Raw genomic sequence first — 24,259 nt, 5'->3', positions numbered from 1 at the left:
GAGAAATTAAGTGCTATTTCAAATACCATGGTGCTCTTTGAAAATACTGGGGAGACACGGGTCACATAAGAAGTAATTTTCATCAGAAAAATTGAAAACGCTACATAGTATGTGTGTCAAACAAAAATTGAAGTAGAAGGTCATTCTCCAATAAGATTTGAAGTAAAAAAAATGTTATCCCAGACATGAAATTAAGATAATTGCTTTTAGAGTTGCTTTTAAAAATTTCTTTTTATACCAAGATAACTATATTATTTCCTTTATACTATTTAGTATCACATTTATTTTTCTCAGGAGATTTTGTGAAAGAAAGCTATGAAATTTTAATGGGGTTGATGGCGTTGTTCTGCCTTATATGGGCATAGGTTAATAATTCACGAGAATTTCAATAACATTTTTGAAAATTTAACTGAAATCAATAAATGTATATATTAAAACTCACCTTTATTCAATATACTTTTAAAAATCAAATGAATTTTGAAAAATTGAAATCTCTTTTTCGTCCTTCCAACAAAAGGCTGCTTGAATATTTATTTTTCATTTAGTCTTATTCCCCTATCAGTAAAAGAAGTTAAAGCATATTAAAAAAGCCTCTTATATTGTGGCAAACAATTTCTTTATTTGAATGAACAAAAGTGAGGTATAATTGAGATGAATTAATATTAGAGTCATCGTTTGGCTTTTAAATTATTTGTAATATCTTGTTTACATTTAACAAAAGTTCTTTTTTACTTTATTTCATAATAGTTAAGTAATAGAAGTTAACTTAATTTAATAAAAATTTCTTTTATTGGAATTTTTAAATCAGTATAAGCAAGGACAGAATGTATGCCACATGTCTAGGATTTAGTAAATAAATTTAAATCTTCCCTGAACAAGTTTAAAATATTAGATTAGACAGTCTCTAAATTATTCACCATTAAGGCAATAATTTTTTTTCATCACTTAAAATCATAATATGGCAAGCCTTAAAAAGCCCAAAATTTAGACTAAATGGTGAAAATATTTAACAAAGATTTAATATTTACTGGGATAGGTCAATTCAACAGACTAGGGGGGGGGGGGGGGGTTAAACTAGAGGTTTTAAGCACTGAACTAATGCATATTTTCTTGCAACTGGCCAGATGTATTCCAGTAATATAAAAAAGGGGTGCCAGGTGTCATATATTTTTACAATATGTAAACAGAATCGGCAAAAAAAACTTTCCAAACTTTTAGGACACAGTCTAAGGGTTTTCAGAGAGCACAAGAATGCCTTCCTTGTCTGAGACTGTTCAGGTAACAACTAATGAACCTTCTAAAAACATTTTCTAAGGAAACAAGTTAGAATATACATGTTTTTTTCAACATGTTCAGACTATATTTTTATGATAAAATAGATTTTATCTTTCAATCTTTATGTAACATACGAATACCATACAGTTTATTAAATGAATGAAATTTTATCAATTATGAAAACAATCTTATAACAGTTTCATATATTATCATCTGGGAACTTCAGAGGGATGGTAACGATGGCTAAATGGTTACAGCTATCTTTTGATGATTAAAAAGAACACTCTAAATTCTGAATCAACTAATGATTTTAGTCTGTGTGTAACTGAACCAAAACACTTAAGTAGTAAAGCGTGGAAGAGATTCAAATGTGTGGGATCTAAATAGAAATTTAGTTAACTGACACATTTATCATAAAATTTTATTTGGAACTATCATTTTCTGCTTTGGTAAGTTAGTATTATGTAATTTTTAGAGAATTCTTTATCTGAAATAATTGCTGAATTTTGTTTATAATACTATTGTTTAAATTAAAAAAAGTAAAAGTTTTTGAAAGAGAAATTAAAAAAGTTTTGGATTTTTTACCTTTTCATGTTCTGATTATACATGTAGTTTTCATTAAAAAAAATAGTGAAATGGAATACTTTTCAGACAGTAATTTCTAACCTTTTTTTATCCTTGAAATTTAAATATTTACTCTTCCGCAGAAGATACCTTATCTAAAAATAAATACGAATCTCATCACTCCATAAACTAAATAGAAGTTATACCAAACTGATGAAAATCAAATTGGTTTCAGAGAGAAATTGTTTATATTCCAAGTTTCCTGCTCAAAAGAAAAATCATGTAAACTGCCAACTATCAAAAATTATTAATGAAAATCATCTTACAATATCAGTCATCAATTTCTTATGTGTGGTCCAATATGGATGAAACTATCCTTACGTTTCCAAGAACTTTTAGTGCAGAAATGTAAATTTCTTTTTGAAATTGATTAGGATTAATTGTGTATATGTGAATTGGATAAATGAAGTGATTAAATGATTAGCATTGGGCTTACAGTCATCCATAAATTGATGTTTTAAGGACTGCAAGAAATTTTAATGCAAGTTTGTCTTAGCATTTTACTTCTGGGAATGCTACATTTCTTTGATGAAAATTGATCTTAATCAATAATGAAAGGTTTAAATGTTATTAAATCAATTAATTTGCAACTTGGAAATTGCTTCTGTTTGGAAAATATTTTAAAGATCGAAAATTATTACGCTCACAATTGCAATAAGGATTTGCAAGCAGATTTTTAAATTGTAGCTTAATCCATTGAAAATAGTGTATGCAATTATTAATAAGTTGCCTTTATCAATAACCTGTTAGAATTTTTGGAATAAAAATAAATATTGGTTTAGATGTTTACCCATGGAGAAACAAACAATTTATTTGGAATCATCCCTATGTCAACAATCTATTGGGATAAATTTAATTGAATTCCCTCATGAAGTTAGTGATTATAAACCAATAATGTTATTAGAGGTCAAATAAAATGTTTTAAAAAAATCATGATTAATTAACGATAACTCATCACAGCTTATTAATTAATCGTAAAGTCAACAAATTGATAACTGATGATAATTATTGGTAATGTAGCTGTCTAATTTAAAAAGGTCTTAATTACTAGATTAAACGTTAAAAAAAAATTGTATCCACCATTTATTAACTGTTTTGAATTCCAGGATATTTAGACTAGGTGCGGAAAAAAAATAATTCCGTAATCAAAACTACTTGGATGACAAATTTGACTTATATAAACCAGATGGAATCCAAATAAAGTGACAATTAGAGAAATATTAACATGATCAAATCTTCGGATGACAGGAAAAAGTTGATCCGGTACAATAGCCGCAAATATCATTGATCCAAGCAGAACGAACATTCCTTAATGCTGTGTTGTCATTTTCTTGTTGATTCTATGTTAACAGTTGTAAGGTATTGGATAATACTATACTAAATTGAGAACCTTGCGATTTATCATAATAGAAGCTACATTAACAATGTCGAGGAATATTGTATTTATGGGGGGCACCTAATTGTTCCAATAGAGTTGGTTTTCATTTGGAATTGACGGAAGGAAATCTCAACCACATATGCTGTCTGCTAGCGAGGTATGTGTTTATAGGAATGCATAATTGTAACATCATAGACAATTTAATTTGGAATCGTAACAGGCAGTATTTACAGTTCTCTGAACACGACATGTAGTGCTACATTGCCAAAATTTCTGTATGTAATATATATAAAAAGCATTCACTGCTAATTGTGCTACGGAATATAAATTACTAATAGTTTAGATGTTGTGTTTGTTAGACGATTCTTTTTTTGAGTCGTCTTCCGTTAAATAATTTCTACCAATTCGTATGACACTGGATTTTAAACAGACAGGCCTCGCGTCCAGTGACACTGGGACTCCTCAGCCTGGTCCCAGTGGTCCTAACTTATCAATAATTCAGCATGGGAATCAGTACAGGCGATGTCAGACGGACTCTAGCATGGATTTAACAAAATTAAAACCAGCGCCAGACCGGCCTCGACTTTTTATGTCCAAATCTGGCAAGGTTGTGATAGTATTCCCAAATGGAGAAATTGTTGAAGGTAAGTTCCAAAAATAAAAAATTCTAGAGGTGAAAGAAACAGACAGGGGGTATAAAAATTATTTTAGACCCTAAAGCAGGGTAACTTTATGCTGTAGAATATGAATGAGGATATATGAAAGATAGATTTTGGACCTCATGTATTCTTCATGAATTTAGACCTGATGAAGATGTCTAAGTTTTAGACCTTGGGTATAGGTCAAAATTTTAGACCTCATATACTTTTAGTCCTAATGTATTGGTAATGATTTCAGACCTAAAGTGTTGGGTCAAGATTTTAGTCCTCAAGTATATGTAAAGTTTTTAAGACTTCAGATATTAGTCGAGATTTTAGACCTTAAAGTATAGTTCATAATTTTAGACCTCAAGTACCTGTCAAGATTTTAGACATCAAGTACATGTCAAGATTTTTAGACATTGGGTATAGTCCAAGATTTTAGACCTCAGATATTGGTCAAGATAATAGACCTTATCAATGTTATGATTTTAGATCTAGTATAGGTCATAATTATAGACCAAAAAGTATAGAATTTAGCTATAGACCTGTAAGTCATGATTTTAGACTTAAAGTATTGGTCAAGATTTTGGACCTAAAACATAGGATATAAATTTAGACTTAAAGTTTAGATCAATAAATTATACCTCAAGTACATGTCAAGATTTTAGACCTCAAGTACATGTCAAAATTTAAGACCTCAGGTATAGTACAAGATTTTAGACCTCAGATATTGGTCAAGATTTTAAACCTTATCGATGTTATGATTTTAGAACTAGTATAGGTCATAATTATACGGGTAGACCAACAAATATAGAACTTAGTTTTAGACCTAAAGTAAAAGTCATGACTTATTTAGACTTAAAGTATTGGTCAAGATTTTGGACCTAAAATATAGAATATAAATTTAAGACCTAGAGCATAGGTCAAATTTTTTTACCTAAAGTATAGGAGATAATGGACCTAAAGTATAGGTCAAGATTTGAGACCAAAGTATATTTCATGATTTGAGACTGTTATTATAGGTCATGAATTTGAAACTAAAGCAAAGGTCAAAATTTTGGACCTAAAGTATAGGAGACAATGGACCTAAAGTATAGGTCAAGATTTGAGACCAAAGTATATTTCATGATTTGAGACCGTAATTATAGGTCATGATTTTGAAACTAAAGTATAGGTCATGATTTTGGATCTTAAGTATACTGGTCATGGTGTTAGAACATTAAGTATTGGTCATGGTGTTAGACCTAAAAATAGAGGGCATAGTTTTAGACCTAAAAGTAAAGGTCAAGGTTGTAGACCAAAAAGTATTATAGTCTTCATTTTAATCTTAGAAACAAAGGTCATGAAAAAAAAATGAAAGGTTTCCCCATCTCAGTTTTAGACCTTTAACAATTGTTTAACTTTCTCGTGTTTTGTATGTAAAGTTTCTGTGTGCAACTTTTAGGCATGGATTCAGATGCTCAACCCACCCACAAAAAAAGAGGAAAATTACAGCCATTTTCTTGTCAATATTTGGTCCTTGTACTCCTAATTCTGAGGAGGAATCCCCCCCCCCCCCCCCTAGCATAAAATCCCAGATCTGTGCCTACCTTTTTGAAGAAAGTATGATATTGATTCTTGAGAATGTAAACAAATTTTAATGAATTGAGTTGATTAGTATGTACCTAATCAGAGGAAGAATATGTAGTTAATTAAGGCTTTCATTGAGTCTTGATTAAAAATGGCTCTTGTTTATCTATTCAGCAAATCTACAATTATTTTCTGGACTTTGTGTTTTACTGTAGAACATCCATGCAAGAAATACTGAGGCTTCATATATTTTATGGGTAGCAATTTTCATATATTGAAGAAAATTATATGTTCACGGATGGTTTTAACTAATTCTGTATACAAGCATAATGTGCAATTTGTTTATGGTTGAGCAATAACAATGAAGCACAACAAAACGACAAAACACAAGAAGTGCCGATCTAACAAGTACTGGACAGGTTTTTTGGGAGAATTTGGAAAGTTTGAGAAGGTTTACAAATGGGTTTAGTTTATTCAGAAAAAAGTAGATCCCATTAATAAATATATACATGTAGTAGAAATTACATTGACTAGCACACAGCTTTTATGCTAATTTCTTTCAGATATATTTTAGGGTATGATTAAATAACTTCATAATTGTTTTTCATTTAAGGGAGCTACCATTTGATTTTTATGGGGGGGGGGGGGGGTTGGGGGGGGCTAGGAAGAAATTTGAAAAAAAAGGCAGGACAGGAGTTTTGAGTAAAAAAAAAAAGGCAGGATGAGCAACTTGGCCAAAAAAAAAGGCAGGATGACAGTTTGTGTAAAAAAAGTCAGGATAAACTAATAAAAAAAAGGCAGGACCTAATAGAGTGAAAAATAAAAAGGCAGGACAGAGATTACAACTATAAAAATGCAGGACAAAATTTTTCATCCTAGCCCCCCCCCCCCCCCCCCCCCCCCCATAAAAATCAAATGGTAGCTCCCTAATGTTATAAACTAAATCAGGACATTCTTTTATTAATCCTTTCACATTCGCTTTCACATGTTATCCCATGGCCCTTTTTTATACGACCGCAAAAAATTTGTATTCATATATTGCTATCATGTTGTCGTCATCGTCGTCAGAAGACATTTGGTTTCCAGAAAATAACTTTAGTATAAGTGAAAGGATCTCTATGAAATTTTCTAGTTTCCGGACAATAACTTGTCTATAAGTGTATGGATCTCTATGAAATTCACTGCCCAGTACCACAAGGTTCCAATACCACAAATGAAAGGTTTGGATTGACTTTGGGGGTTATGGCCCAAACTGTTCAGGAATTAGGTTTTTCTGGTTAATTGACAATACTTAAGTATTAGTCAATGGAACTCTCTGAAATTGTACTACAAGGTTCCATACCACACACAGAAGATTTTGTGGTTGTGACTTTAATCAATAAGAAACTAGAGGCTCGTAAAATAGGAGCCAAAAACAAGACTTTTCTAATACTGGTTAAGCTGGTTCTAACATAAATTATTTCTGATCTATATAAAGAAACAACCAATACTGTATATGGCAGGAGATACACACCAAACAGGGTGTGTAAATTATTATATTTAGTTTGTAAATAGATTTACTAAGTATTGCGCAACACAATAACAGCAAGAAATCTTCAATTGAAAATAAAAACAAATCTTTTAATCAATTTCAGTGAGGATTAATTTAAAGTCTTGAATTGTTTGAGGTTTTTACCATGTATTACTATATTGGATATTTGGACATTTTTTAATAGGTGTACATTGAGGTCCAAAGGGTCCAAAATTAGACTTTGTTTGATTGCATCAAAAACTAAATTCTTGTGGTTCTATGATATACTGAATCTAACTGTGCATTCAGATTTTTAATTTTGGGCCTTGTTTTCAAATTAGTCTATATTAAGGTCCAAAGGGTCCAAAATTAAACTTTGTTTGAATTTATATTTTTTTTTATATTCTGAATCTAACCATGGAATTAGATTTTGGATATTGGACCATTAAATAGATTAAATGTCCCATTTCAAATTTTTAAGTTATCTGACCACATTTATTCTGTGTCAGAAATCTATAATGTGTCAAATATTTAATCACTATCCAAATTCAGAGCTGTATCAAGCTTGAATATTGTGTCCATACTTGCCCCAACTGTTCAGAGTTCGACCTCTCCTGTCGTATCCAGCTGCCTCAGGCAGAGCGCATTTTTATAGCGTAGAATATGGTATGGGTTTTGTTTATTGTTGAAGGCTGCACGTATTACAGACCTAGTTGTTTACAATGTATTAATTCCTTTGGACTTTGGTGGATTAATTGTTGTCTGATATTGCCAATCACAACATACTGACATAAGAATGCAATTTGTGTTGATTTTTCTAATGTTGCATTTTGCTGGTGTTACAATGTATACTTAGTATTGATCTTAGATTTTGGACAAACAACTGCAATGTCATTGAACTCGTACGTAAGCCCAAGGTTAACATTTCATGGGTAATTTCTGTTTTGACTCAAATTCATTTTATTTGCTCTACCATGATCATTACTATTTTTCATTCATATTTTGACTGAGCTGAAAAAACAGGCTTGCTCTAGAGACAGCAGATGGTTTTATAGTTGTATTATATTGAAAAATCAAATGTTTTTTAAGTTTCAATTTTGTTAAAGTGAAGCTGTGTTGAGTCTAGATGGTATTCAGACTTGAGATCTGGCCTCTGTTTTGTCTAGCCATAGCCAGCTTACTTGTAGATAAAAGAAAAATTAGACTTGAAAACTAAACATTTTTCAGTGAATACCCTAAACTCTCCCTCTGAAAACTTGTTGGATCCCCCATGCAATGAAGCAAAAGTCTATGTAAAGGTAAGGGATCTAAATGTTGAAATCGGATCCCCCAATTTTTCATAGACTAGTTTTCAGTAATGTTTGATTAAGATCAGTTTGTGCTGGTTCATTTGAGAGTCAGATTTAATGACGACCTTTTTTACACAATTTTAAAACAGCACAAGAAACAGATGATTATTTTCAAAAAAGGAATTTTAATGAACTATCTACACATCAGATCAAATAACAACCATACTCTTCTGTTCTTTTCCACATCTCTAATACATGTCGCTACTGTAAATTTTATTTTTAGTCTTCATTTTACAACCTGACTTAGGGTCGAATCCACTGCAGATTGATGTTTTGTCCCAGAGGGTATCACCATCCCCAGAATAAGTGATGTTTTGTCCCAGAGGGTATCACCAGCCCCAGAATAAGTGATGTTTTGTCCCAGAGGGTATCACCAGCCCCAGAATAAGTGATGTTTTGTCCCAGAGGGTATCACCAGCCCCAGAATAAGTGATGTTTTGTCCCAGAGGGTATCACCAGCCCCAGAATAAGTGATGTTTTGTCCCAGAGGATATCACCAGCCCCAGAATAAGTGATGTTTTGTCCCAGAGGGTATCACCAGCCCCAGAATAAGTGATGTTTTGTCCCAGAGGGTATCACCAGCCCCAGAATAAGTGATGTTTTGTCCCAGAGGGTATCACCATCCCCAGAATAAGTGATGTTTTGTCCCAGAGGGTATCACCATCCCCAGAATAAGTGATGTTTTGTCCTAGAGGGTATCACCATCCCCAGAATAAGTGATGTTTTGTCCCAGAGGGTATCACCAGCCCCAGAATAAGTGAAGTTTTGTCCCAGAGGGTATCACCAGCCCCAGAATAAGTGATGTTTTGTCCCAGAGGGTATCACCATCCCCAGAATAAGTGATGTTTTGTCCTAGAGGGTATCACCATCCCCAGAATAAGTGATGTTTTGTCCCAGAGGGTATCACCAGCCCCAGAATAAGTGAAGTTTTGTCCTAGAGGGTATCACTGTCCCAGAGGGTATCACCATCCCCAGAATAATTGATGTTTTGTCCCAGAGGGTATCACCATCCCCAGAATAAGTGATGTTTTGTCCCAGAGGGTATCACCAGCCCCAGAATAAGTGATGTTTTGTCCCAGAGGGTATCACCATCCCCAGAATAAGTGATGTTTTGTCCCAGAGGGTATCACCAGCCCAGTGGTTGGCATATCGATGTTGGCATGAATTATCTTTGAATACAGTCATTTTATGTAAATTTGCATAAATGATCTTAAATTGTTGAAATCACTTGAAATACTAAGGTTATTCTACTATAAGCATAAAAGTCCCATAGCTTGATTTGGCTCAACTTTTTGGAATTTTGATTTTAAATTAAATGTTCTTCAACAAATGATTTAGTCCTCACAACTGTTTTGGTTTCAGTAGTGTCAGTCTAAACTTAATGTGGGGGAAATGCTGGTCTGGCATACTTAATTTAAGTATGGAATCCTAATTTGAAGAGGTCTTTTTTTTTGTTTCGTCAACATTTGTTATAATTTTAGCACATAGTTTCAGTGGTTTTTCTAAAGCATAACATGAACATAAAGTTACATGGTCTGGATCTTATTGGTTGACTGTTAGTTTATGGTGATATGCTGACTAGAATTTTTGTTTTTGTCAAATAGTCACTCTACAGTCATAATATTTGTCCAGTAAAATGAAAACATGTTTTCTTTAACTGTTATACTGTGATGTAACCAGTGCAGAAGAGTAGCATCCTTTTCTGACTTCAATGCATTTTAACTGTCTTGCTTTACTCTGTCTGCTATGAACTGGGGTGCCCTCTTACTTGTTTTGGTGTACTGTGAATTGGTGTGCTGTGACTACATTTTTTGCTTCCTCCTACTTCTAAGCCCCACGTTCAACATCTTAAACATAACTCATACTGTAATCCTAAATCTAACCTCGACTTAAAAGCAACTCTTAACCTTAAATCTTAGTTAATCTTACTGATAACCAAACCATTATAATCCTAATCCTAACTTATATTTGACATAAACCAGAATCCAGAACCAAGTCTGTCACTTAACATAACATAAACTGGACCTAACCTGGCCTTAGCCAAAATTATCGCAGCTCAAACTTTACAACCTACCCCAGTTAAACTGTTATTCAAAATAAAGCTTGACTAAGGTAAATTAGCTTGACTAAGGCTAATACTAAGGTAAATTAGCTTGACTAAGGTAAATTAGCTTGACTAAGGTAAGTTAGCTTGACTAAGGTAAATTAGGTTGACTAATGTAAATTAGGTTGACTAAGGTAATTTAGCTTGACTAAGGTAAATTAGGTTGACTAAGGTAAATTAGCTTGACTACGGTAAATTAGCTTGACTACGGTAAATTAGCTTGACTACGGGTAAATTAGCTTGACTAAGGTGAATTAGCTTGACTAAGGTAAATTACAACCCAGACCCAGATCTCCAGACACTTCCTTCCTGAACTTTCAATCATAGCTTGCTACACAATTTAAGCTATATCCCCCTTTTCATCTTGAAAAATCTCTTGCTGTGCAACACCTATTAAAATCTTATCTTGTGTGATGCCACTCAATCCTTTAACTCTTTCCACACTAAAAACCTTTTATTTTTTCCTGTGTCCTTCTTTCAATATTAACTTTGGCTCATCTTTAAAACAAACCCATACACCCTGTCATTTCATGTCCCCCCCCCCCCCCCCCCCCCCTATCCTTTTATCTTTTCTTTTGCTATGCCTCCTTGAAATCTTATCTCTTGCTGTGCCATTGAAACATTCCACCCTTTCCCCTTATTTTTTCCTGTGTCTCTCTTTCAATATTAACTTTGACCTGTTTATTTAAAGCAATGGCAAGTTGTTTATTTAAAGCAAACGCTGCTCCTGTCATTTCTTACTGTTCCTCCCCCTTTTTTCTATCTTTTCCAAGTCTTGCTTTCCTATTCAAACAGAAAGTCATCTTCTGCTATATAAACAATTTTAATGAAGTAACTACAAGATCTGGTGTACTTGATTGACAAGTTATTGATTTTGATGAGCTCTGTGTTGTTGTGTGTTAAAGAGAAACTGACGACTTTTTGTCATCAATTTCAACAGCTGCTAAGCACACACTGAAAAGGATTGGCTCTACAATGGTCGCCTTTTATAGTCCTTAATCCACCTACAATGTGTTTTTAAAATGTTATTATATTGAAAATTATATATTTTTTCTATCGATCATTTGCTTGGTTGATATTATATATATCTTGTTGCATCTTATTTCTTGTGTCTAAGAAATCCATAAAAGTACATTTGATTAGAAATGCCTATGGTGTATACAGTAAACGCAAGGTGATTCGGGTAAATTATCATTCTTGTTGGAGTTTGGTAAATTGCTGTGATGCTGGATGGTTGCTAGTTATTTGAGAGAAGATGGTGTGTGTAAAGGGGGGGTGTCTTGATAAGAGTGACCATATCATGTCTATTATGAATATACAGATGAATTTTCCCTTAATACAATACATACTTGTCTTGTATTAGGGGGTCAACCAGGATGAAGGGTGTGAAATTTGGAATATCACTGCAAAAAGAGGGTTATATTGGATAGGGACAGGAATTTAGTCTTGGATGCAACAGGCCACCTGCGGAACCCTTAAAGAGTTGTAGCACTTAGGGTTCTTAATGTGCAGAGAGTGTCACCAGGCACTCTCTCTACACTAGCCATCAGATTTAACTTTTATATTCTGCCTGGACATGGCTGCAAACTTATACATCCCGCACAGCCAAACAGACACCCCACTTTTGCAAGTGTTGCTCACAGGTGGGAAGAAAACCAAGGGATGACAATATTTCTTTACCCTAGTGAAACCCTCAGGTTTTAAAGAAATTGGCATGTGTTTTATAATGAAAAAAGGGCTCTCTGAAATTTCAAATTCAGTCTGAAAAAAGTTTGTATGTGTCATTTCATGATATTTTTCCCTCAATGCAGGTCAAGTAACCTTTCCTAGGCACCAAAGATCATCTTTTGATGGGGTTTGTGTTGCTCAGTGTTTAGTTTTCAATGTTGTGTTTGCACACTGTTGTTAATGTCTTTTGGCTGTTTTTCATTTTCAGTTTGTCTTCTACTTATGAGTTTGAATATCCCTGTGGTATCTTCCACCTCACTTTCATTACCTGCATTTTCACTTTCGGAGGTATGAACCTGATTCTTTTCCAATCTATAGCGTTCACTAACAAGCTTTTATGAGCTTCTTGTCATACATTAAAGATTTGTTAATAAATGAGAGAAAGTAGTAAAAAATGAGAGAAAGAACATAATCTATTAGATGTTTTTAAGTATCAAAAATCAGGTTCTGATGGTGAAACCATTTGTTTCTAAATTAGAATGTCTTAAGTTAATTGAGTAATAGCCAAAATTATTGGAAAAATCACATACATTATGATTTTGTGAGTTACGTTAATTATTGTTCTGCTCTGTATTACCTGGCAAAAAATGATGTATTTATGCTTTAAGTATTTCCGCTGTTAAATAATTATTTGAAACAGAAATCAATCCATAATGGCCAACTGTAAAATAAAGAATACATATTTGAATTGACACTGCTATTAGTGATATATATTTTCTGCAAATTGAACCCTACCATTGCTCCGGTCCAAGAAATTTCTGCCACATTTTACTTTATTCCATTTAAATTGCATATTTTAAAGTTTATGATACTATCTATGCATTTATCATCTTTATCATCAGTTGTTTTTAGTCTGCAATTTATGTCTTCTGCACACTGTCAGACTGAAAGTCTGATGCACAAAAATAATCAATGTTTAAAATGTAGACCTGTTCTGTTCACCTTTTTTCTCTTGAGATGATGCACCTTTTTATACTGTAAACTAACTTTTAGTTCTTTCAAGCCGACTTTGTGGCGATTTATTTGCGTCTTTTATAACTTAGTTGATTTATTCTTGAATGAGTGCAATTATTTGTTTACATTTTACCAGCAAGGTTTTTTCTCCAGAATAAAATCTTATGGGAGGCTTCTGATTGGATGATTCAGGGCTGGACTTACTTTTAATTGAAAGTTTATCCATTTAGGTTTAAAATCCAGATAATTAAAATCCATATTTTACAAAGTGTAGAAAATATTCAATTTATGTTATGTCGGAGCCATAAAAAATTGCCTTTTAGTCCATAAGGGAAAAAAATGGACTGCAATTTTTACCTCAGAACCATATATATTTTTGGGCTGTTATACAATGCTGACATTTCTAAAAACAGGAACTGCTACCAATTTTTATTTTAATTTGTGTATTCTTCAAGAAATAAAATATGGAACACCACTGGTACCCTTAAATATTTGCCACTGGTCATTTAAAGTTTTGACTTTTCTTTTGGTCATAAGCAGTGTTAGATTTTCTCATTCATAAGCACGTTTTTAATGGTTTGGAATAAGCATATGATATTGGCCACTGAACATTAAAGTTGCCACTGAGCTTTCTTTTTGGGCATTAAGCATTGTGTATAATCTAAGTCATCAACATATTTATTTTTATCTTGAAAATGGTATATGATTATCTAAGTGTAAAACATATCTAATTACTCTAAAATTATTTGTAACAATGAAAATTACAAACATAAAAAATGTTTAAAGGAAAATTAGAATGCTAAAACATGAAAAGGAAGTAGAGAAAGTAGAAAAAAACATCCTTTCAAGATTTTAATAGATCGTCATGCAGTCACAGACATAATACCATACCTCGGTCATTGATACCTCATTCGTCAGTCGCATGATTTTCTACGATGTTCATCTAGCTTGTTTTGCATGTAAAAAAGACTGTTTAACAAGGAAATAAGACGTATTGGATTCTTGGAAGTTAAAAATAAATGTATGCCCTTAATTTCCCCAAGTTAATAGCATAAGCCTATAAAAAGCCTGTATCACCACTTCAATCTATCAGCCTATTTGCATAAACATTAGTTTTATAGTCGGCAGCAAAGAAGTGTATTACTATCGTAGACGGAATACCGGTATCCATCTTTAGGTCTATTACTGTTATTTTTCTTGTTTATGCTTTAAAAAAGTATGACCAGTTCAAGGCCCTTAATTTGAACTATGTCACTATCCCAGCTAAAGGCAATGAATACAAAAAATATAAAGTTGAATAATCTTTTTATCAACTTAATATCATTTTTGGATCTTTCTTCAATCTGTTTTTTTTTTAATTTTTTTTTTTTATCTTTCTTCCTTCTCTTGATGCTTCGAAATGATTGTTTTTGATTCCTGAAAGAAACATAGAAGTAGGTCATTTAGAAATCATTAAAGTCCAATACTCATTAATCATTTAAAATTTTTTCATTTGTGAATTAATTTTCTGTGTTCAGAATACAGAGGTTTAATTTTTATTTCAAGCTCATTAATTTCCTCGGCTTCAAAGGAAATGAATAGTTTATACTGCAAAATAATGCGTGGATAAACCATGCTAGCTTCGTATGATCTTGTATCAATGTTTCATCAGTTTGTTGTCAGCAGTTTTTGTGGTTTGACATTTTATGTTATCCAAGAATGATATTTTCAGTCATTCAAAAAATCTATCAAGTCGTATGGCCTTTATGGTAACGTATATGATTTAGTCTTGCAACATACAACAGCATCATGTCAGTGCATTGTGGGATAAATTTGCACATGCAGTGACTGACGTGTTTCATTCAAAGTGTTAATTACCGACTCACTGTTTTGTTGTAAACGCTTCAATTAATTAAAAAAGAAAACTATTATTTGATTTGCGAGATAATAACAGGTTTTCGTAATTAAAATTCAATGGAATGAATTTACAGTGGAATCTGAATGATTATAATCCATCTATATGAAGAGGACATTAGAGCTTACAGTGGAATCTGTTAAATAAACAAAGAAAGTTGCACATATACATTATTTAAACACAGAAATTAATGGATACTTAGGATGAAAAAAGGCTACTAGACCTTACTTAAAACAACAATCATCTTATCCCACAACCCCCCCCCCCCCCCTTTTTTCAATCAAAAAAATATAATACAACTAGAAGAGATTTCATGTGGTCATCAACAATAAATTAAGGGTCTATACGATAAATTTCAAATGTAAGCGATTTTATGAAATAATGAAATTATTTGCAAGTGCAAGTAAATTGGTTGTGATCACGAATGTAGGAATTTATCTAATCTGGTCATGGTTAATTAATTTACTGCTAAAGACCCATGGGTGGTAAAGATACACTGATCAGTTAATTAATTACTGCTAAAGACTGCATGGGTTGTAAAGATACACTGATCAGTTAATTTAAATTACTGCTAAAGACTGTATTGCTTGTAAATCTTTGTTACAGATTTTTCTGGTACACTATCTCTTTAGAAAAGACCAATTAATATCTGTTTTCCCCGTGTAACTGACTTAAGTCAGGAGTCTTCAGTGGTTGTCCTTTGTTGCTGTTTATTATATAGTCAGGAGTCTTCAGTGGTTGTTCTTTGTTGCTGTTTATTATATAGTCAGGAGTCTTCAGTGGTTGTCCTTTGTTGCTGTTTATTATATAGTCAGGAGTCTTCAGTGGTCGTCCTTTGTTGCTGTTTATTATATAGTCAGGAGTCTTCAGTGGTTGTCCTTTGTTGCTGTTTATTATATAGTCAGGAGTCTTCAGTGGTTGTCCTTTGTTGCTGTTTATTATATAGTCAGGAGTCTTCAGTGGTCGTCCTTTGTTGCTGTTTATTATATAGTCAGGAGTCTTCAGTGGTTGTCCTTTGTTGCTGTTTATTATATAGTCAGGAGTCTTCAGTGGTTGTCCTTTGTTGCTGTTTATTATATAGTCAGGAGTCTTCAGTGGTCGTCCTTTGTTGCTGTTTATTATATAGTCAGGAGTCTTCAGTGGTCGTCCTTTGTTGCTGTTTATTATATAGTCAGGAGTCTTCAGTGGTTGTCCTTTGTTGCTGTTTATTATATAGTCAGGAGTCTTCAGTGGTTGTCCTTTGTTGCTGTTTATTATATAGTCAGGAGTCTTCAGTGGTTGTCCTTTGTTGCTGTTTATTATATAGTCAGGAGTCTTCAGTGGTTGTCCTTTGTTGCTGTTTATTATATAGTCAGGAGTCTTCAGTGGTTGTCCTTTGTTGCTGTTTATTATATAGTCAGGAGTCTTCAGTGGTTGTCCTTTGTTGCTGTTTATTATATAGTCAGGAGTCCTCAGTGGTTGTCCTTTGTTGCTGTTTATTATATAGTCAGGAGTCTTCAGTGGTTGTCCTTTGTTGCTGTTTATTATATTTGTTTTTATCTTTTATGACATCAATTAGGATATTAATTTTTTGTTTCAGTGTGTCATTTCAGGGCCTTTTATAGCGTTCTATGTGCTATGGGTTTTCCTCATTGTTGAAGGTGCCAACTTCTACATAATTTGTTCTCTGGTGGATAGTTGTCACATTGGCTATCATACCTGACATCTTCTTATTTTTATATTAAATATGCCTGTAATTTTAAGCACCCCAAAATCAATCATTTGAAATAACATTGATAAAATACAATATTTACTATACATCTGCCTCTCTGTCAAAATAAATTTATAATACCAATTACACATCACACAACACATGTTTCCTGAATAGTGTTAATCAAGTTCCTTCAAGACCAAAAGAAGCGACATACATAAACGGGGAGAATTCATTTCTTCATTCTTTCATTTTCTAAGGAATTTTCCTCTCTTATTTTTTGCCTATTAATATAAATTTGTTATATTTAAGCATCCCATCATTATCTATCTATTCTTTTTTTCTTTTTTTCCCCCTTTTTTTCTCTAATTTTTTCCAATTTTTTAGGCCTATATATTCTCAGTACTCTGTAACCTGCATCCAGACTCTAATAAAAAATTTGGGAGCTTGAAAACCATAATTGAGGGTCTATAGTAAATAAAACAGTCAAATTCTCTTAAGGTAAACTTTGGGCCGTTTAAGGCTTCAGTCGTAACTAATTGGATACTATGAAAATCAGAAAACAAAAATTTTCATTACATATATTCATAAACAGTACCAACTGTATGAGGGCTATTCACAAGGTTGGTAAAGGTCCTTGTAGTCATAAACAGAAATATAACGTTTAAGTACTGCAAATACCTACATGTATGTGCTGGCAACTTTGGGGAATCATTTCATCAGGGATTCTCATTCGAAACCCAGTAAATACAAAATACCCATTGCAGTGTACATGACATATTTGTATAACCTTCATCAGGTGCACTTAAGTCAAATGCAAGAAACATTTGAGAATATCTTTCAGATAGTTAATTTTCTCAATGACTTGTTTCTTATTGCCAGTTTTCATTATGAATTTATACACAGCTCTCTGAGGCATACCTACTAATGAGTAAAATGTTATTGTGAAAACAAATGTTCTTTCTGTTTACAAAATATCATGCTGTGAAAATATGTTGAATGATGTTGTTACTTAAAATAATATTATATTCATAATCTTTCTTGATCTCTATAGTGGGAGGGGATGTGGTAGTAGATAGACAATAATTGATATACATGGCATAGCAACTGAGGGATTGTTTTGTGTTTTGAATGAAAATTTTAATCAAATGATTAGATGCAGGATGATTATAGTGTAGATAAATGATGATTCAAGTTCAGATCACTTAAGAGTGGGTCTCATTGGGGTGTAAGCGTGATGCGGGATTTGCCGTTATTTTGTAAGTGTGACACGTGAAAGTCAAATTATTTTGCGTGAAAACAGGAAAGGAAGTCGGGCGGGACATGTGAAATTACAAGCTCTATTATTGCAATGATAAGCGGGATACGGGATTTTGACAAAACAATAAGCGGGATCCGGGATCAGAACCCCCCAATGAGACTCCCTTAAGAAGGGGTTTCTACATTACTTAGTTTCAAAGTTTTGACTTTGTGCAAAATACCTGTCATCGGCAGCCCCCTTACATCCATGTCTAACTGGTCAATATAAAAATATTGATAAGGAGATGTGGTATGATTGCCATTAAGCCAACTATTGGCCATAGACCACAGGACTTGAATGTAACCAAGTATAGGTCAATGTACAGCCTGTGAAATAACAGGTCAATTATGAAATCTGATCAAAGATATCAGACTTATAATTTGTTACACCAGATGTATTTTGTCTACAAAGTTCAAATCAAAAATGAAGTTGAAGAGCATTAATACATGAAAACCAAAATTACTAAAAAGTTGTGTAAATATGGCTATGGTCATTATAAATCACCCATCATCATGTTGAAGATGTAAAAAAGTTACCCAGTTACTCGCTTTTGCTGGAATAAGATGTATACTGACTCTAAAGCCTGATATCTCAAGATGGTATTACAACACTCTTTGACACTCTTTCTTAATGTCTGATATCCAGAGTGGTACACACTGACTCTGATATCTGATATCAAACATTAAAAACACGGGGTTAGTGAAGAAAAAGTGGGAGTCTTCATAATACCAGACCTCAATAAAAGAGAATGTGGGGTAAATGTCAATGAGACAGCAGCCCAACAGTTAAAAAAAGCGAATAAGATATATGTCTTTAGGTCTTTTAATGTCAAATAATAAAGACACAAAATAAAGGACATCACACGGTTCCGGTAGCCTAATTACAGGTACAGGCACAAATTGTGGGGGATGGTTAATATATCATATCAACTTTCTGACATCTTGAGAAATATTTGAATTGTTGATAATTATAATTGGTTCAACTGCATTTTGAGATAGTCCCTTTATGTCTGATATCAGAGTTGATTCAACAACATTCTGAGAGAGTCCCTGTATGTCCGATATCAAAGATAATTCAATAGTATTTTGAGATTGTCCCTTTTCACCAGATATTGAAGATGACAGAGGGATTATAAATATTTACACAAGGAAGTAATTAAAATGATCCAATATTCAATAATTCGTTAAAATATAGCAAGTTATATAATTCCCTAATCAATTAGGCTTCAATGTGATCTTTCCCTTTTTTATGCAATATGTGATCAATAGATGTAATTGCTTAACCTTTGCAAACGGAAATCCTGCCGATGGATAATGCAGGAACTTTAATTTGCAATTTAATTTAAATATTTATTTTTTCATATACCATGAAAGGATGTATTATATAATTAGATTATAGCCAGGGTTAATCTTTTCCGGGGAATTTTCATTAAGATATGGTTAATTAGGAAAACAGAACCAGCAAGAGGGATATAATTGATCGATTAAAAAAAAAAAAACGAAGTTATATAAGTCAAATTTAATACCTGAATGGTTCCTGGAGATTTTAGTACTAAATTTGTCTTTTGACCTAACCTAAGTCAACTCGCAAGACTGTTTACAAATAAAACAAGGAGCTTCCAGTAAGATCTCGGAATAATATTTTGAATTAGAAATTAGTTTCTATAATCAATTGCTTGAAATCAACATCAGGCATATCATGCTCTTGTGACACAGCTGTTTATCTTGATTTCCTATTCCAGATGACCATTATTAGTACTGTATGATTGCTAGCCATACATAGGACAGATGATGGTTTTATTTATGCATCAACAGAGTTGCCTGTCATCAATTACTGGGACCTTGTGTATCTTTCTATCTTTTAGCTCAGCTGGTACAATTCTGGTTTCCTACAAAAAAACAGAACTAATTGTGAATAATACTGTTGTATAATTGTAAGCCTTATATAAGGACATTTGAGATCTACAGTCCCCCTTTCCCAAAACGCTGCTAGATATTTTTATGCCCCCACGGTCATCGCCACTTGAGGTGGCATTAAGTGTTACCTTTGTCCGTCCTTAAGTCCCAAAATCGGTTTCTGTTCTCTAACTTAAGTTTGCCTAAACCAAATATTATGAAACTTATACACAATGCTTATTACCACAAAACACAGATCAAGTTCGAATTAGGATGGCATCAATTCTACTGTTTTGGAGTTACGTTTCCATTCTCTAACTTTAGTTTACCTCAACCACTTAATGTTATGAAACTTATACACAATGCTTATAATACCACAAAACTCAGATCAAGTTTGAATTTGGGTGGTGTCACTTTTAACTTTATTATTACAAGTTATGCCTCTTTATAACGTTATATGCAAGTGGGGGAATAATCTTTGTCCCATGGTCACTGATGCATTCTCCATTTATTTAGTTTCTCCATTTTCAATGATTTATAAACTCAATTCTACTATGAAAATGTTAGCTGTTTTGAGACTAATAAATGTTTTCAAAAGGGGTCTATTATTCCTTGCACACACTACTTTGGTATAATATGCCCTGTGTCCATTTTTTGCTCAATTTTCAGATATGTTGATCGTTCTCTGTGTCCATTGTTTTTCAATTTCTAGCAATGTGACATGCCCAATGTGTTCACTGTTGTTCAATTTCTAGCAATGTGACATGCCCAATGTGTTCACTGTTGTTCAATTTCCAGCCATGTCGTGCCCTTTGTCCATTGTTGCTCAATTTCCAGGCATGGCACCGCTATTAAGACTGATTTCCTACAATGTTAAGTGAATGACCTTTTCTAGTACCATCGAGTACTTGGCAATATGGAGACGGATGAGTTTTGTCAAGACGTGTCAAGTGGTGTCCATTATCAGTTGTTCTAAAGATTTTGTGAAGTTGCTGATAGTTAATACATTGTGACAGAGATCATTCGATACAGTAGCGAATCTTATTCTATAAATAGCTGAATCAATACTTAATTTAGGTGTGAGATGTTTGTCGCTAGAATTATTGCTTATAAGGAATTGATTATACGAAATTTTTCTTGCTAACCTCGGTCTTTGCCAGTATTGGTAGATACCTCTGTCTTGTAACCGAGAAATTGTAATAAAAGTTCTAATTTTGCGATGGTACTGATTTTTTTCTGCAGATTTAATTAAGATTTGAATGGTCGAGCTATCATGGGAATTTCTATCAATAAATATTGGTAATAAAGGATATATTTTGCAGTATTGTAAATCAGGCATAGATAGAAGAAAATTGTGGTATTTAGACAGACTTGTTCAACTTTGGCTTAAAAAAAAAATTCCAGTCATAATAAGTTGGAAAGAGAGACTGTGATATTTGATAGAACTAATTTGTAATATTTACATAAGGCCAAAAATAAAATTTAGATTGTTTGATGTTGCCTCCCTACCCACCTAAAAAGCAGCCTACCAGAAAATATTTATGACAAATCGTTTCAATTTTCTTTTTTAAAGATTTTTTCCTGCTCTAATGTCATTTTCTTGTCTAAAACATTTAACCATTTGTTGTTGTCCGCCAAAAGAATAAAATCCCTACCTACTACCCTGGCAACCCTACATGGCATGGGTAGGCAACATCGAACAAAGTTTTGTTAAGGGTGGCCTTACAGTTATTAATATTTTGATAAGCACTAAAAAGCATACAGTGACCATGTGATAGTTGCTGTAACTTCTACGTCATTAAGTCTCTGGTGGAGAGTTATCTCATTAGCAATCATACCACATCTTCTTTTTTTTTATCAACCTACATGTATATAATGCAGTTTGACTGTTAAAACCAATTGGATCATGCCCACTGTGTTATCATACCGCAACTGTAAAAGTGGGGCTATATTGCATTCGCCTTGTCTGCACATTCCTCTAACTAAAATTTTGTCACATTTTCCTCAAGTACTACTGAATAGAATGTCACTTTAAATTTGGTCAGCAGCTTGAAAGTGATGAGTTGTAATGTGTGACCATTTCTCTGATTTGTGGGACACCAACTTTATTTTTTGTGAAACTTAATTTTTATGCCACATTTATGGGCATTATGTTTTTCGGTCCGTTCGTTCGTTCGTCTGTTGTACCGTCTGTCCCGCTTCTTAAAGTATTTGGTCATGGTAGTTTTTGATGAAGTTGAAGGCCAATGAACTTGAAACTTAGTACACATGTTCCCTATGATATGATCTTTCTAATTTTAATGCCAAATTAGAGTTTTTACCCCAATTTCACGGTCCACTGAACATAGAAAATGATAGTGTGAGTGGGGCATCTGTGTACTATGGACACATTCTTGTTTATTATGTTTTTATTGAATTAGCTTTAAAAACATTTTGTTACACTTTTCTCAAGTACTACTCAATAGAGTCTATGACTTTAAATTTGATCAGCAGCTCAACATTGATGAGTTAAATGTAAGATGCGTGCACTTTTTGGTTCTAACTTGGACACCTACTATCTGTTTTCCGATACTTGAATGAATTATCGGTGGGCACAACAACACAATCATGTTTTCTTGTGGAACTTTAAGGGTAACTTTAAATTTTGTCTTGTTAGAGACCCCTGGCTGTTACATGTATGAAAATTATAAAGAGTGTCTTTTACAGTTTAGTAGATTATTAGTTTTACCTGTCTTTAAGTATTTATGAATATTATTTGTTTTCAAACATTATGGTTAGCTTGTTGACTAATATACCCCATTGATCCAAGGCAAAAACATACTTAAATCCGCAATTGTTTTATTTTCATGTTTGCGAACATTTTTCCTGCATTTATTAAGAATGAATACTCTGAAATTTTCACAAATTAAATTGCCATTGCGTTAAACTGGTTAAATATTTGATTTCTAATATTTTCATCACCTGAGTTCACATCAAAATCTTATGAAAGGTAATTCATCATTTTAAAGAGTCTTTCAAATATAAACTGCAATTGTAATATCTCAGTTTCTTAATCAAAATATCTACATTGATTATTACTAATACTTCTTGCAATAATAGAAAAAAAAATACAAGCTGTCGTGGTTCAGTATTCCATGTCCTTTGTATGACCTTCTGATACAATTGTATTACATGATTGCATGGACCAACTTCTAAATGTCATCTTGTCCTTCAAGGGAGGGGTCATTTTTAAGAAGACATCAGTTATTAAGCCCTTTTATTAAAAAAAAGAAAAATTGTTTCTCATTAAAAGCATTATTTATGGTAAAAAATGTAGCAAAAATATTTAAAAAGGTTTTAAACATCACTTATGAATATTGTAATTCTTGGTTTTAAGGGGAAGTAATCATTTAAAAAAATTATTGATTATTGCTTAGAATAATTGAAGGTTTTATTGCTTAGAATAATTGAAGGTCTTGGGCAAAAAAGCACTTACAAAAGATTACATTCTTTTAAATCAAATCATACATATGATCAAGTAAGATGATTTCAATAACTGAATTGTAAAAATTCTAATTTTAAAATTTATTGTAATCTCTCATGGCATGCATAGATTTTTACTTTGTTCTATCTTCTGAGAAATGATATACAACCAGGAAAGCTTGATACTTTGGAAATTGATTAGAAAAATTTCAAATGGGCAATTCAAAACCATAAGTCCAAAAAAAGACTGACAAGAAATATGAAAAGACAAACAAGTCCGAAATTCACTACACAGAAAGTTGAAATATTTTTAAGTTCTTGTTATTTTTACAAAGGTTTTCATTTTCCCAAAAAGGATTATAGACTTTTAAATGCTTATATCAGAAAAAAAATAGAGACAGAAAGAAAAAAAAGGCACATGGTCCTATCTATATTTTCTCATAAAACTATTATACATAATACACTATTTCTATAGAATTTTTTTTTATAATAACTTTGCAGATTTAAATTTCATCTTCAATAAATTCCTTAAGATGGAAATTTAAGAATTGTATCTGATACATACACTTGTTTAATTATTAAGAATGTAGGTTGACCACTATATGTTTTCTTTGTCTTTTTGTGTGTTATTTGTTTGCTACATATATTTTTTATGAATACTCCATATTGCTTTTCATTCATAGTGAAATACCTGACTAATTTGCATAATTCAAGTACAACATTCTTTAGTTAATAAATCTTGTTTTTACATGCTCTGAAAATAACTCCTTGAAACCATGCTATGACTTTCATTGTCTGAAAGGAAATGTTTCATCAATGGATTTTGTATGAGTAACAATGCACAGGAGTTACTATCAGAGCACAAACTGCTGACCTTTCAGGTGCA

General features: G+C 32.7%; 1 protein-coding gene across 3 annotated transcripts in view; it reads left to right on the top strand.

Annotated features, from left to right (window-relative positions):
- The first annotated feature begins 3,010 nt into the window (after positions 1 to 3,010).
- The window catches only part of LOC127718799 (dual specificity calcium/calmodulin-dependent 3',5'-cyclic nucleotide phosphodiesterase 1A-like), a 140,770-nt gene continuing 119,521 nt past the window's right edge, over positions 3,011 to 24,259 (top strand). For all 3 annotated transcript variants that reach the window (XM_052224863.1, XM_052224864.1, XM_052224861.1), the window contains exon 1: positions 3,011 to 3,921. In XM_052224863.1, the coding sequence (XP_052080823.1) occupies positions 3,687 to 3,921 (235 nt within the window). In that variant the 5' untranslated portion in view covers positions 3,011 to 3,686. The remainder of the gene's footprint in view (positions 3,922 to 24,259) is intronic.

This window comes from Mytilus californianus, unplaced genomic scaffold (genome assembly GCF_021869535.1).
Source record: "Mytilus californianus isolate M0D057914Y unplaced genomic scaffold, xbMytCali1.0.p SCAF_10, whole genome shotgun sequence".
Taxonomy (NCBI): Eukaryota; Metazoa; Mollusca; class Bivalvia; order Mytilida; family Mytilidae; genus Mytilus; species Mytilus californianus.
Note: the sequence above shows the minus strand (reverse complement) of the source record. Positions and strands in the feature narration are given on the sequence as shown.